This window comes from Gouania willdenowi, chromosome 16 (genome assembly GCF_900634775.1).
Source record: "Gouania willdenowi chromosome 16, fGouWil2.1, whole genome shotgun sequence".
Taxonomy (NCBI): domain Eukaryota; kingdom Metazoa; phylum Chordata; class Actinopteri; order Blenniiformes; family Gobiesocidae; genus Gouania; species Gouania willdenowi.
This window is the reverse complement of record NC_041059.1, coordinates 33162759-33177080: the sequence shown is the minus strand read 5'-3', so window position 1 is coordinate 33177080 and position 14322 is coordinate 33162759. Positions and strand designations below refer to the sequence as shown.

The following is a 14322-nucleotide window of genomic DNA, read 5'->3' as shown; positions in this document are numbered from 1 at the left end:
TCAAGTGCTACCCTCCAGTGCCTACCCAAGAGTGAATTGATATTTTGATTTTTTAAATGTTTTTTTTAATTTATAATATAATTATAAATTATTTATTTTTCCATTTCCGATAGCCCACAGTACCTATAAGTTTGAAAGTGTCAGCATTTTTTGCTTTTCATAGCCTAAATGACATCACTATTTCCTGGTACGGCACAGTCTCACTCTGCTGTAATGCAGGAGGAGGCCACGCCCTCTCCCAAAAGCACATTGCTGCTCTGCCTCTGGCCCCATAGCGTGTTTTTATGTGTTTGCTCATGCGCAGTCATTTCCCCAAGAAGACAACCATTTACGTAAACAGGCAGCTTTCTACACTGCCTTTGGACGTAACCATGCTATGCTAAATGCTATACATATGTTCAGAGTGCATTAGTGAATTGATACAGCTTGGCCGCTGCTCCACCCTCTAGCTCGTGGGCTGAATATAATACTACCGGCAGGGTGACAGTGGTAGAGACAACAGAGAAACTTTCTTTTGAGGAAAAACGACAGCTTTTAAAAGATGGGAGAGCAACACCTGAGTCGTATTCCATAAAACGGGTTATGTTTAATGAACTGCAGCTTATCCGTGTTCTCTGCACCCACAGCTCTTAGGGCAGCGTGCAGCGCTTGACTCTGCTTCCGAAACTCCAATGAAAAAAGCACAGCTGACTGTCATCTTTGTGTCAGTCCCTCACCGCTACGATAGCAGCCAGTATGTCCTCTTCCAGCTGGTGTTGAGGCTGTGCCGGCCACACGGCATGTACTTTGATGGAAGCATACCATCGGCTTCTTCCACCAAACCCTGGTAGTCTTTATCTACCACCAGAGGCGAAGTGGCCAGAGCCGTGCGCACCTGCGGGGGGAGCTGGCGTAGAAACGAGGTATCACCTGATCCCAGCAACGCAAGCATATTTTCCATCAGCTCTGTGGGTTTACTGTCACCCATACCGTTGAGTTACAGCAGGCGATCCGCTCGTTCCATGTCGGACAGCTGGAACAGACGTAGGAGCTGATGTTTGAGAGCTGAGTATTTGCTGTGGGTCTCGCAGCAATCCCATCACTCGACAGGTGGTCAACGAATCCAAGGCTGCAACGATGTGGTAATATTTTGTGTCGTCTGCAGTGGTTCCTCGGAGCTGAAACTGGGCTTCAACGTGTTGAAACCACGACATGTTGCCAAAACTCTGATAACTTGACCGTAGCGGCAAACATTGCGGCCCTGTCTCCTTGTGCGCCCTCTGCAGACATGTTCAAATATCAGCATCACCAATGTAGAAGCCGTGAAAAAGGAGTATGTTGAGTCAGCTTTCTTTATTGCTTCACACACAGCCTTACAGTTAACCTGTCAAAACATTCCGCTGTATCACCACACTTCCTCCTTTAACACATCACCTGTTGTCAACAGAGATGGCAAAAGTACCCAGATTCCTTACTTGAGTAGAAGTAAAATACCTATGTAAAAAAAAAGACGAGTAAAAGTAAAAAGTATTGATCCAAATATCTACTCAAGTAAAAGTAAAAAGTAAAGGCTCTGAAATGTACTCAAAAGTACTTTTAAAAGTGAAAAGTATTTCTGTTTGCATGATTCACTGGCTGCAAAGCTATTAAACAGGATAATTTATAGAATCTGATTTAGCAATGTTATTGTTTAAACAAACACTACCTGTCTAGTATCTTAATATACTTCACTATATAGTCATTTTAGCATTTGTACTGTACACTTAAGGTTAACACATCATTGCTGGCTATGTCATAACCAGGGGTGCACACAACAATTTTGATCTGGTTCTCAAGGAGCACCAGAGGTTGTTTCTTGCGCTCATTTTTTCAATGTCTGACTCATGGGTCAGATAATTTTCTCTGACAAGATAGGAAAAATAAAATTGGCAGTTAAATAAAACCTACAGATGACATCTGACTTCATAAAATGACCCCACGAGTTTCACTATAACATTACTGCTGTTAACAGTACTGGTTAGCTTTTTTGATCATTTTAACAGTAGCAGCACCTACCTGAAATCATTTCCCCAGACAATGTTTGTATCCCTAAGAACAAGAACATGAATAGCAATAAAGTCTGCACTGTAAAATGTTAGGTACTCAAATGAGCACTAACACACTTGGATGTGGTGCTCATTTTAACATTTTCAGCGCTGTGCAGCCCTAATAGCGTTATTTGTTTTGGCCACTAGCTTAGTAGCGGTGTGCACCGCTGAGAGATGTTTCATTAGATTAGAATAACTTGCGTATGAAGAGGATACTTGACATGTATTTTTTGTAGTGATTGTACTTCCACACTGTAAACATCAGTTTTAAATGAACAGACTTCTTCAAGCTCCACAGGGTTGCTTCTTGTCCTCTCACTGTCAGCACACGCTTGGTAGCAACGCCCACTTACCTAAACTCTGTCACTGATTGGCTTACCATGAAATATCACTCTACCTTTAGCCAATCATCATTACTTGTATGTCCACGTAAACCCTCCCCCTCCCCTTACTTTCAGCTTCTGTCTGATCCTGGCTGTGTGAGTGAGCCGCTGGGTCAAAACAGTTGACGCGCATTGGTGTCGCGGCGCCAAAAAATAAAAAAATCTAGGCTTATAGGCATACCTGTCAAGTTTTGAATTTGAAAATAAGGGAAATTTTCTGGCGCCCACTACGAGCCGTCCCACCAGCTCAACCAAGCTCCAGTATCCGTTATATTTTAAGACAAGTGTACAATAAATCTAAAATAGCCACTTGTCAACCACTTATTAAATACAATTATGTGATTAGAATCTGGTAGGTCGACCTTTATTAACATTGAAATGCTGTGAACATTCCTACTAGGGCTGTACAATATGGACCAAAACTCATATCTCAATATATTTTCTCAAAATGGTGATATATGATATAAATCTATATAATTTTATCAAATAAAGTCTGACCAAAAAGACAATTCTGGGTTAAATTTGCTGATGCTAAAATGCCACACAGGGACATTTTTTAACAAACAGCTGATCAAATATGTGCGCTCAGAAATCCTTCTGAGTTTTACATGTTGTTCTGAGAAGTAAAAGCAGCGACTCCTAAAACTAGTATTTTGATACATAATAAGCTATAATATATATATATATATATGAAATATTATAGTTTTCTATATCACCAAAATAGAAAACTCGATACATCTTGAATCTTGATATATCGCCCAGCCCTAATTCCTAAATTATAAAACAGCCTAAATAAAAATATAAATGTGTTTATGAAGCACATGTGTTTATTTAATATACTTACAGTTTATATACAAGTCAACACATTGTATATTTATTATTAATTTCCCATTGTTTGTCTTTAAGTTAGACATTAACATTTTATTTTCATTATATATTTTATTATAATTTCTCATGCTGACTCATATGGTTCTCTAGTATTCACTAATGACTTATTAGACATATTTATTACAGACTTTACATTCTTTAACACTTTATAAAGCAGTGTATATTTGTGGCGCATGTGATTGGCTGATTTTTCATGGTGACTTACGTCGTTCCTTCCTCTGTGGGAGACGTTAAAATCTCAGTTATTAATCTAACAGAAGGTGTATGTGTCACATCCTGATGGTCTCTAGGAAGATAAACTCTGTCACATTTCACAACATATTTACACCAGTTCTTCTTCAGTCGTGCAATACACCAAGGACATGTTTCCTTTGTTTTACCATGAACCTTACAAAGTGGTATTTGGTATTTTGGCTGAAGCGATCGTTCCCTGATTGTCTTCATACACCACTGTTTGGTTGTATTTGTAGTCATCTATGCCTTTTAATAGCTGCTCTAGAGACATATACACTCCTGCATTTCAGAAGCTAGAGCCATATATTCTGCTTCACATGTTGAGAGCTACTGTAGGCTGTTTGTTTGTTTTCCAAGAAACTAAAGAACTGTTTTTACTTAGGCTACACAGTATCCTGTGGTGCTGCACCTGTATGAGCGGTCTGCTGCCCAGTCAGAAGTAGAAGATGCTTCACAGATACTCCATGTTCCTCTGTTGATTTACAGAAGTTTTGTGAAAGCTTGCTTACCACAAAACTTAAGTCTGGGCGTGTACATGTTGTTAGATATATAAGGCTGCCCACAGCCTCTCTGAACATGTATCTGTATCTGTTAATCTTATTAATTTTCTGTATCTTTATCTTCCTAACCCGGAAGTGGGTGGGATTTGACCTAGAAGTGAATCAGATTGTCTTGAAATGGGCAGTGCTGTAACCGGTATGTTATTTTAAGCATGCAATTGATATGGGTTGATTAGAAAACTATTTACAGGACAGCATCAGCATCAGATCAATGGTTTTGATCACGATAACAAACTATTTACAGAACAAGTTTTGCTATTATGAAGTATAATTTAATGAACAAGAGTTTTCATACTCAGCATAACTTTCTTTTTGTAACTTGTTTTATGATCGGTGCAATTTTTTGCATTTTTTTTTTGTTTTTTTGTTTTTTTCCACACCGTGTGTGTATGTGTGTGCGTGTGTGCGTGTGTGTGTGTGTGTGTGTGTGCGTGTGTGTGTGTGTGTGTGTGTGTGTGTGTGTGTGTGTGTGTGTGTGTGTGTGTGTGTGTGTGTGAAGCTTTACTATTTGTAATATTTATACCACTACTACCTTGATTTCTTAATGAAATACAGCAAGAAAGTATCAGACACTCAGTGAAGTTACCATTTTCTGAGAATAGACATCTTTTCCATGAAAATTAATTCTATGAGGAGATTTTGCCATTGGTTGATGTTAAAGAATTTTTTATCTTTCCAATTCACTAATATTGTTTTTTTTTTGGCTATGGTGAGTGCCGCAAGGAGGGATTGGTTGGATTGGTTTGCTGGAAGATTAAGCATCGTCAGGTCTCCTATCAGACATAGATTTGGAGATAGAGGAATCCTGCAGTCCAAAATGGAGGACAGTTTTTCAGTAATTAGAGACCAAAACTGCTGTACTGGGGAACAATACCATAAGGCATGTAAGAATCAGCTGTTCCATGGGTCAGGGTTGGGGTCAGTTATAATTGTAATTGCGTAATTGATAATTAATTACAATTACAGGGTAATTATAATTGGAATTGTACTTGAAAAAATGTATTGCTGTCGTATTTGTAATTAAATTGTAATTGAGTTTAGATAATTGACTTTGTAATTGTAATTGGCATGAAAATTCAATATAAATTCAATGGCTTACACATATCACATAGCACTCACTGCTCTAGGCCAGCCTTGTCCCTGTCGACAAAATACATGAGTGACTACTAAAGTCTCACTAAAGAAGGACTGGTTGGAAGTTAACACTTAAAGCTCAAACATACTTGGGCGAACACGTGCAAAGCGGAGTCCGCCAAGCCAATTAAATGCAAAGCTCAGATTTTACCATTGCGCTGACTTCTCCGCGCAGTTGGTGTCACAGAAAACACTGCTCGGTATTGTATCGACCCACATTAAATGTAACACCGACCTGCATCTCACCCTCTGGGTGAAACAGAGCAGATGAATGAATGAATGGTAAATGGTAAATGGACTTGATTTTATATAGCGCTTTATCACCACACTGAAGCAGTCTCAAAGCGCTTTACATATCAGCTCATTCACCCATTCACTCTCACATTCACACACCAGTGGGACAGGACTGCCATGCAAGGTGCTTGTCAACCACTGGGAGCAACTTAGGGTTCAGTGTCTTGCCCAAGGACACTTCGACACATAGTCAGGTACTGGGATCGAACCCCCAACCTCTCGATCAGAAGACGACCCACTACCACCTGAGCCACGGTCGCCCAAGAGTTCTGGTGTAAAAAACAAAGAACTCGCGTAAATACCTTGAAAAATGCTGCTCTTTTCTAAAGAGCAGCAGGATGTGACACAGCATATATTGATATTTATCATATTTTGTTTTAAAAATACTTGTTTTAGGAGTCACTACTTTTACTTCTCAGAAAAGCATGTAAAGCTCAGTTAGATGGATCAATGAGTGCGTCCTAACCCAGACCTTCCCCATAACAAGCCACACTACAGAACTCACTCACACATGCTGTCCTTTACAGGTGAATAAGCCAAAAGTGGCACATATTGTGCAGCTGTTTGTTAATAAATGAGTCTGTGTGGCATCCGCAAATTTAACTCAGAATTGTCCTTCTGGTCAGACTTCATTTGAGATAAAATTATCTAGATTTATATCATATATGGTCGATATCACCCAGCCCTAGTAGGAATGTTCACAGCATTTCAATGTCAACAAAGGTAGGCCTATCAGATTCTAATCACATAATTGTATTTAGTAAGTGGTTGACAAGTGTCTGTTTTAGATTTCCTGTACGCTTGTCTTAAAATACAAGGGATACTGGAGCTTGGTTGGGTGTTGGGACAGACACATGTTATTGTATCAATGACCTGTTATCATTAAAATCACTTTAGTGCTGTGATTATATTACTGTAGGCTACTCAAGGGTTCAAGTTAATGATTATTATATGATTATGGTCCAAAGCAACATCAAATGCAGTTTTTTTTTTCATCAAGGGACCTGAAACTTGTGGTGCCGGGTAGCTGGCTGGCTCACATCGCGCATGAAGTGGACCGGTCTGTCAATGACTTTTAAATAAAAAAGTGAGCTGTTCTGTATTTATTATTAGTTTTATGCGTAGCACAGACAGCGGTCCACTGGGTGTAGTTACAGTCACCTCCCGCTGGAGGGCAGCACCGCCTCAGGCAGCTTCTCCTGTGACCCAAAGCGGAAGTGCGAGTGAATCAGAGAAAAAGCGGAAAAATGGAGGCGGCGGTGTTCATCCTGTCGCTGGTGGACTGCTGTGCGCTTATCTTCCTCGCCGTTTACTTTGTATCCTTTGCGCTTGTTGCTGTGTGGTAGTGTGAGGGGATATGTGATCTGAGTGCGGGGATAGAGAGAAGCTAGCATGTTAGCTTAGCCGCCTGTTGGGCGTCAGCTCCGCTTCACTTCATGAACAGACGGAGGTCTGTAGCTATTATGATATATAATATAATGTAATGACCTTAGTCTAGCCCTGCTGTTAGCTTCTTCCTCACTGAGTTAAACCTGTGGGATTCAGCTAAAACACGATAGATTTGTCCTCATTCACTCTACACATGTGCTCCTAAAGTAAAGCATTTGGGAGCCCAGAAAATATATATTCATAGACACAAATAAATGCAGCACGTCACACAAATTTTATTTTTTATTTTTAAACAAAAGTTATTTATTTCCTGGGTGAAGTAAACACAAATAATTGTTTGAAAGGCTGGTAAATCAGTCCAATATCCCGATGTGACTCGGATTATTGAAATTCTGCTAACGTGGGTTCGAATCCCCCTTTTGTCATTAATATTTTTCATTTTAACATATTTTACATATACTTTAAAAAAATATATCGGACAAAAATAAACATTTTAGTGTATTTCATGGATTAGGGATGGGGCTAAAATTAAAAGGTTGGCGGAGTAGCGAAAAATAAATATGAGTTAAAATACAACTGACGGAACTTAACGTCACGTGGCGCACCTATCACGTGACCTAAACTTTGTATGTGTAGAGTGGCAGTCTATGGATAGGTTTGACATATTCATAGCCACGGCCTTGATTTGTTTTTGATCATTTTAGATTATTGATTGATTCATGTGACATCAGTCAGTTGCTGAATTATTGGACTTCTCTTTTGAGTAACACCTCACAGCACCTTTAGTGTTGTTTAGTTTCATTAAAATATGAATAATTAATTATTACGACTCACCTGGTTTGTATTAGGGATGCACCAAAATGAGTGATATATCGCAATACTGGGCTCTACACTAACTTTTTCAGTGGTAGCACTGGTCGCACCACCACAGAATTTGGTCGCACCCTTTTTTTGTTTTGGGGGGGGGGCTCAGCATAGCCACGCATGCTGATTAATAATTGACTTAACTAGCGTACCGTAGTTTTGTATGAAGTAAAGATTGACAATGACTTTAGATATTTGCAAAATGTTTTCAGGTTTTAGTGACAATATTAAGTTGTTCTGCAACAAGCAGTGGCTGAAATAACTGGTAATAATTTAAAAAAATGATGTAAGAATTTTTTTTTTAATAACAGCAAAGCATAAAAACAGGTTACATGTATTCTGTTTTTTTTTTTTTTTTTTGCAGAAATGCTGTACTTGAATTAAGTTAACAGTAGCATAACCAACTTAGCATTGCTTCACCCCATGGAATTAAATACAGAGGGTCCAGCTCTTATAGTGGGGTCTCCTAACCCTCTTCCCCTGGTCAGGGGTCTGCAACCTTTACTCTACAAGGAACTATTTAACCTCATCTCACCTGGATTAAAGTCCTCCTATAGCCAAAAAATACCTTCTCAATGAAGACAATACAGTGTATTAAATTCTATACAGTTAAAATTATATAGAATAATGTTTGATTTGATTTTTATTGATCGTGTAAATGGAAACTTAAAAACTGTTTAAAATAAAATTTTAAAAATTGACATCAAGAAATAAAACAGTATCTTGCATCTTCAAATTCTTACGCATCTCAGTTTACATCAACACAATGTTATATAAATATTTTTTTTAGTTAATGTATTTGAAAGGCTACAAAAAGTAACTTGAATTTGATAACACATGATCATGTGATCAACACATGCTAATTACTAATTTCTTGCCACACATAAAACATGCATATTTAACCTGCACATTGGTGGCTAAATGAATCTGTTCCTAAACAATTAAAATCTCTATTTTCTTCCAAAATAGTGTTTTTGTTGGTTTAGTTTCTTATCAGGGATTTAAAACTTAAGGTTAGCTACAGGTGCAGGAAAGTTAATGGTCTGTAGATGTTGCAGGAGGTGAAGTAGGAAGACGCTGAGTGATTTATTTTAGGTTAACAAATTGTTATATCTTGATTTTGTCATTAATCATTAATAGCCTCTGTAAAAAATAACTCCTCATTTCAATAGTGTTTTTTTAATTAAAGCTATAGGGAGCCATTGCTTACGCCCGCCCTTTCCCCAGCCTCCCAGCCAGTCAACACTCAGAAGACATTTAAACAAAGACACACATTGGCAGAGAAAGCTGCACGTAACCATGACGCCTTCTCGGCCATGGCAAATCTCAGCATCAGGTAACCACTGAATACACAGGGACGTGACAAAGCGCTCAGCCACTCTGTTCAAAATAAGGTCAACCATACGCACTCACACGGATGCGACCAGATAAAATTTTCACTCGCACACATTGAAAATATACTCGCATATGCGGCCATTGTGGTCGCAGTCTTGAGCCCTACAATATTTCACTGCGCGATTATTGTATCGATCCAAAAAATGTCAAAATCAATTTTTTTTAATCACGTCATTTAACGTATTAAAAAATTTGTAATTGTGCTAACGCATACTTTTTAATTTTTAAAAATAAATGAAGAACTTATCAGAATCTGTTGTAAAAGCAAAGGTTGAACTTTAAAAAAATTATTTGACAGTTTCAGAAACATACCACTTGTTTTTGATATTGAATTACAGTTAATTACCATTTACTTGTTATTGTAAGTTTAAAAAAAAATCTAAGTAAATAGTATTTCCTACCATTTTGTTATATAACGCTATGTATATCGTATTTTTTTGTGTCGTGATATATCGTATCGTGAATTGTATCAGAAACATGGCAATGCACATGCTACTTATTAACATATAAAACACTAGAGCACTCAGAGAGCGCAGACCTCCGCCAAGTACAGCACAAGTACTGGGCGTAACATACACACAGTGCCCTTCCCTATCACTACTACATTACCCATAAGCCACCACGCTTAAAGGAGCAGGCTCAGACACAGCTCCTATTTTCCTATTTTTTGGTATTTATTTTTTTGGTAACCAGAACATCGCCAACATTTAATCACCTGTTCCTTATCCCATTATCAACATTTCCTGAGGGTGTCTGTCTGGAGGGTGTCTGTCTGTCTGTTAGCAAGATAACTTTTCAAGTTATCTTGCTAACAGACAGACAGATAAACGCAGGGTAAAACATAACCTTCTGCTCTGCGCTTTGTGCTTGGCGAAGGTAAAGATGTACAGGTGACTTTATTTTTGTAAAGTTTGTTTATGTTCCTGTTACATATTTTTCTGTGTGCGTGTATGAAATACCAAGAGCTTCAAAAAGCATATTAGCTATTGTCATCCAGAAGCATTGTAAGGAAAAGAAACTAATGTAGCAGAATGATGTCATTAGGATCATTTAAATTAAGTTAATTTAAATAAAGTTGATCAAAACTTAATCAATAAACCTGCTCAAGTTCAGTAAATCATTGATCCCTGAGGACATTAATGCTGCTCTCATACATCTTTATATGACATATAAATGATTTAAAAAGGAGAAGTCACACATGTTAGTACAACTTACATGGATTGCTACAACCTTTTAATTGTATTGTACTCATTATTTTAAGCTACATTTTTATTTATGACATACATTTTTATTTGTATTTATTTTGTTTCCTCATAGAAGTTAAAAACTAATCATTTTCTAAAAAAAAAAATATTTCTAAAAAAAAAAAAAAAACAAAATTAAAAAAATGTAAGCGGAAAACATGGAATTTGGAGAAAAATAAAATGGTTTTATAGGGCTCTAGTGTAGATGTAGGTGTCCTGTAGAACCAGCAGGAGAAACACACACATCTTTGTGCTGAAGGTCCTTGACTTAATGATGAGATCATCACTCTTTCTGATCTGGAATGTGATTACATCAATGCTCGGGCCTGCTGCTCAAAGCTGAACAAAGTAAGTGTGATCTTTAACACACACACACACAATATTGTAAAGTGAACGATTTGTAGATATTTTTAAATGTTGTTTCAGGATATTGCGCGGTTTGTCCTCAATGTATCTTGCAAAGTAAATTTAAGAAAAACAATTAAAACGTGCAATCCGGATTCATGACAGAGTCAAATTTGATAAAGATTAGTCAGTTATGAACTGATGTATGAATTTCTGAAATTGAATTGTCTTGTCTGCACATTCTGTCGAAGGTCAACACTGCAAGAATTGCATTCTATTTGTGACAGCAATGCGTTTTATTATTGCAATTGAATAAATGAATTAATTTTATTACATAATTGTGACCATCACCAGCCCTCCTTAAGGAAGTGTAAGAAATACTTTATAATATGGAGGTATAGAAAGAGAGGACAGTGTTACACCTAGGCGAGGGGGAAGGGAACAGGGAAGAGGGAGTCAGGGTAGGAAAATGGAAGGGATTGGGGATGTTATAAGGTGGGAGTAAGATGTTATGGTTGTGCGTAATGTGTTTGTGTTGTGTAGTTAGTTCAGTCAGTTCTGTTTTCGTCTTTCGCTGTGAGTCCAACGTCTCCTGTACTGGTTTGTGCTCAGTGGGTGATTCCAGAGATGGTGGGCCAGTGTTTGTCCACCATGCTGATGTTGATATCGCTCCATTGGTTCATCTTCGTCCTAAACCTGCCCGTAGCTGTTTGGAACATCTACAGGTAATCAGTGTTCATCCATCCACCTCCACCATTAGGGCGGGGCCTGTGACTCTCTGCTTCCTGCAGGTATGTGAAGGTCCCGATGGGAAACATGGGGGTGTTCGACCCCACTGAGATCCACAACAGGGGTCAGCTCAAGTCCCACATGAAGGAGGCCATGATCAAACTGGGTTACCACCTGCTCTGCTTCTTCATCTACCTGTACAGGTGGGACACACAGGGCCAGGGTTGGGGGCAATTATAATTGGAATTGCATAATCGATAATCAATTACTATTATTGACATAATTATAATTGTAGTTATTTAATTATTAAAATGTGTTCCATATCAGGTTTGCCTGTCACGTGTCTTGAGGATCATTTTATCATAAAATAAAATTGAAATTGAGGAGTGAACTGACAGAAAAAAGGCTCAGACACCCACACCAAAGTTACAAATAACAATATTTTAATTGATAAGGAAGCCTAACAAGGTAAACAAGAGATGAGAAACAGATTGGATGATAGATAATATTTATTCGTGTATTTTACAGATTATTTAAAACATGGGACCTGTTATCATAAAAAGACATGCTAACAGAAAGCTAACACATGTGGAAGGTTACATTTTATGGGCTTATTTATTAAAACCCTGCACAGAGCTGCTGTGGTGTTGTGTGGGGACACTGCCCTGACACACGTGTGTGTGTGTGTGTGTGTGTGTGTGTGTGTGTGTGTGTGTGTGTGTGTGTGTGTGTGTGTGTGTGTGTGTGTGTGTGTGTGTGTGTGTGTGTGTGTGTGTGTGACCTTGTTTCTGCAGCATGATCCTGGCTCTGATCAATGACTGAGAGCGAGGGAGCGGCGCCGTGTGCATCCAGCCTGCATTCACTCCATCACATCACATGACTGTAGGCTTTGACTCCATGTTATGGTTAACATTTAACCTTTCACTACAGACACCACTGTGTTTTTAACCTACAGGCTCCTCCCACTGTCTGTCTCACAGCGATGACACACGTCCACACACAGGAAGTTGTAGCCATTTCTGACCTGTTTGTGTGCGTGCGCGCTCACTGAGACTGTACAGACGGCTACTTTGGGGTTGAAAACACAGTTAGTGTCGGGTGGAGTCACTCTGAGCCCATAGCAGTGAGACACATGGCATCAAACGGTAAACATGTAGGAGCTGAATTCACCTGTGTCGAGCACTGATGTGGCGTTTCATCACTGATTGTGTGTGTGGGTGCGTGTGTGTGTTCAGTACGTGGTTGGGTGTGCAGACAACAGTGTTCAATGACTTTGGTATGATTTCATAAATAAATTTTGAAAAACAACTGGTCTCTTTCTCACTGACAGTCTGACAACTGACAACATTGGTTCTTTATTGAAAGCTGATCAATTGATTTGTGATCTTCAAATATTTCACTTGTTTTAATGTAAAATCAGGGCCATTTCTAACCATTTTTGAGCCATAGGTGAAATTAGATTTCAGTTTGATTAATTTCATGCTGAGGAGCAATTGATATCAATTTGAGTACAAAACTTATGCAAATAACTTTGTAACCATTTATCACTAAAATGGAAAACCTAATAAATCAATTGTGTATGAAAGGTATAGTGCACATTGACCACAAATATTTGTCAGTCAGAGCTACAAATAGTGTACCAATGTTCTAGAAACTCAAAAAGATCAGCTAAGCAAAAATACTGGAATAATTAAGAAAAAACAATTACTTTTAAAGAACATTTATTTTACGTCATAATTTCTATAGTATCCTTAAAACTAAATTCATCTGAAAACCTTAAGTGCTACAACAATACTCTCAAAACAAAGATAATGCTGAGAGCGTACACAGCCATCCAAAGGTTTTAGAACGATGAGGCCATTTCCTTTATTTTTGCTGTCGACTGTAAACCACAGTAGAATCACATGGAACAGTTCCTCAGCCTTCTACTGTGTGGAAAACGTTTAAATGTAATATCAACCAGTTACACTACTAGTATTAGTTTTATTAGTACTCACATTTGTAGTACATTTACTCCACTTTGATTTACTAGTACTTGAGCACACTATTAGTCTCACTGGTCCTACAAGTAGCACTATATGCTATCAAGGGGCGGGGAAAAGCAAATTCAGACTTGCAATTGACTTTCGAAAATATTCCAACCAATCAGGGAGCTGATTTAGTTATAATCCCTCCTACGTGATTTGCATTATGTCTACTAGTGAATCTTTTGGCTTTACTAGTAGACTAAAAACATTGTTATTAAGCCATTTGAGCATACATTTGCATACCTGTCAAGTTTTGGATTTGAAAATAAGGGAAATTTTCTGGCGCCCACTACGAGCCGTCCCACCAGCTCAACCAAGCTCCAGTATCCCTTATATTTTAAGACAAGTGTACAATAAATCTAAAATAGCCACTTGTCAACCACTTACTAAATACAATTATGTGATTAGAATCTGGAGGTCGACCTTTATTAACATTGAAATGCTGTGAACATTCCTACTAGGGCTGTACAATATGGACCAAAGCTCATATCTCAATATATTTTCTCAAAATGGTGATATATGATATAAATCTATATAATTTTATCAAATAAAGTCTGACCAGAAAAACAATTCTGGGTTAAATTTGCTGATGCTAAAATGCCACACAGGGACATTTTTTAACAAACAGCTGATCAATATGTGCACATAGAAATCCTTCTAACTGAGCTTTACATGTTGTTCTGAGAAGTAAAAGCAGCGACTCCTAAAACTAGTATTTTGATACATAATAAGCTATAATATATATATATATATATGAAATATTATAGTTT

At 38.0% G+C, this 14322-nt stretch overlaps 1 protein-coding gene across 1 annotated transcript; it reads left to right on the top strand.

Annotated features, from left to right (window-relative positions):
- The first annotated feature begins 6728 nt into the window (after positions 1 to 6728).
- Positions 6729 to 12833, top strand: cnih4 (cornichon family member 4). The gene is made up of 5 exons (XM_028470888.1): positions 6729 to 6875; positions 10731 to 10799; positions 11409 to 11521; positions 11588 to 11728; positions 12320 to 12833. The coding sequence occupies exons 1-5, from the start codon at positions 6807 to 6809 to the stop codon at positions 12345 to 12347; spliced, it is 420 nt and encodes a 139-aa protein (XP_028326689.1). The 5' UTR covers positions 6729 to 6806; the 3' UTR covers positions 12348 to 12833.
- Positions 12834 to 14322: the final 1489 nt, after the last annotated feature.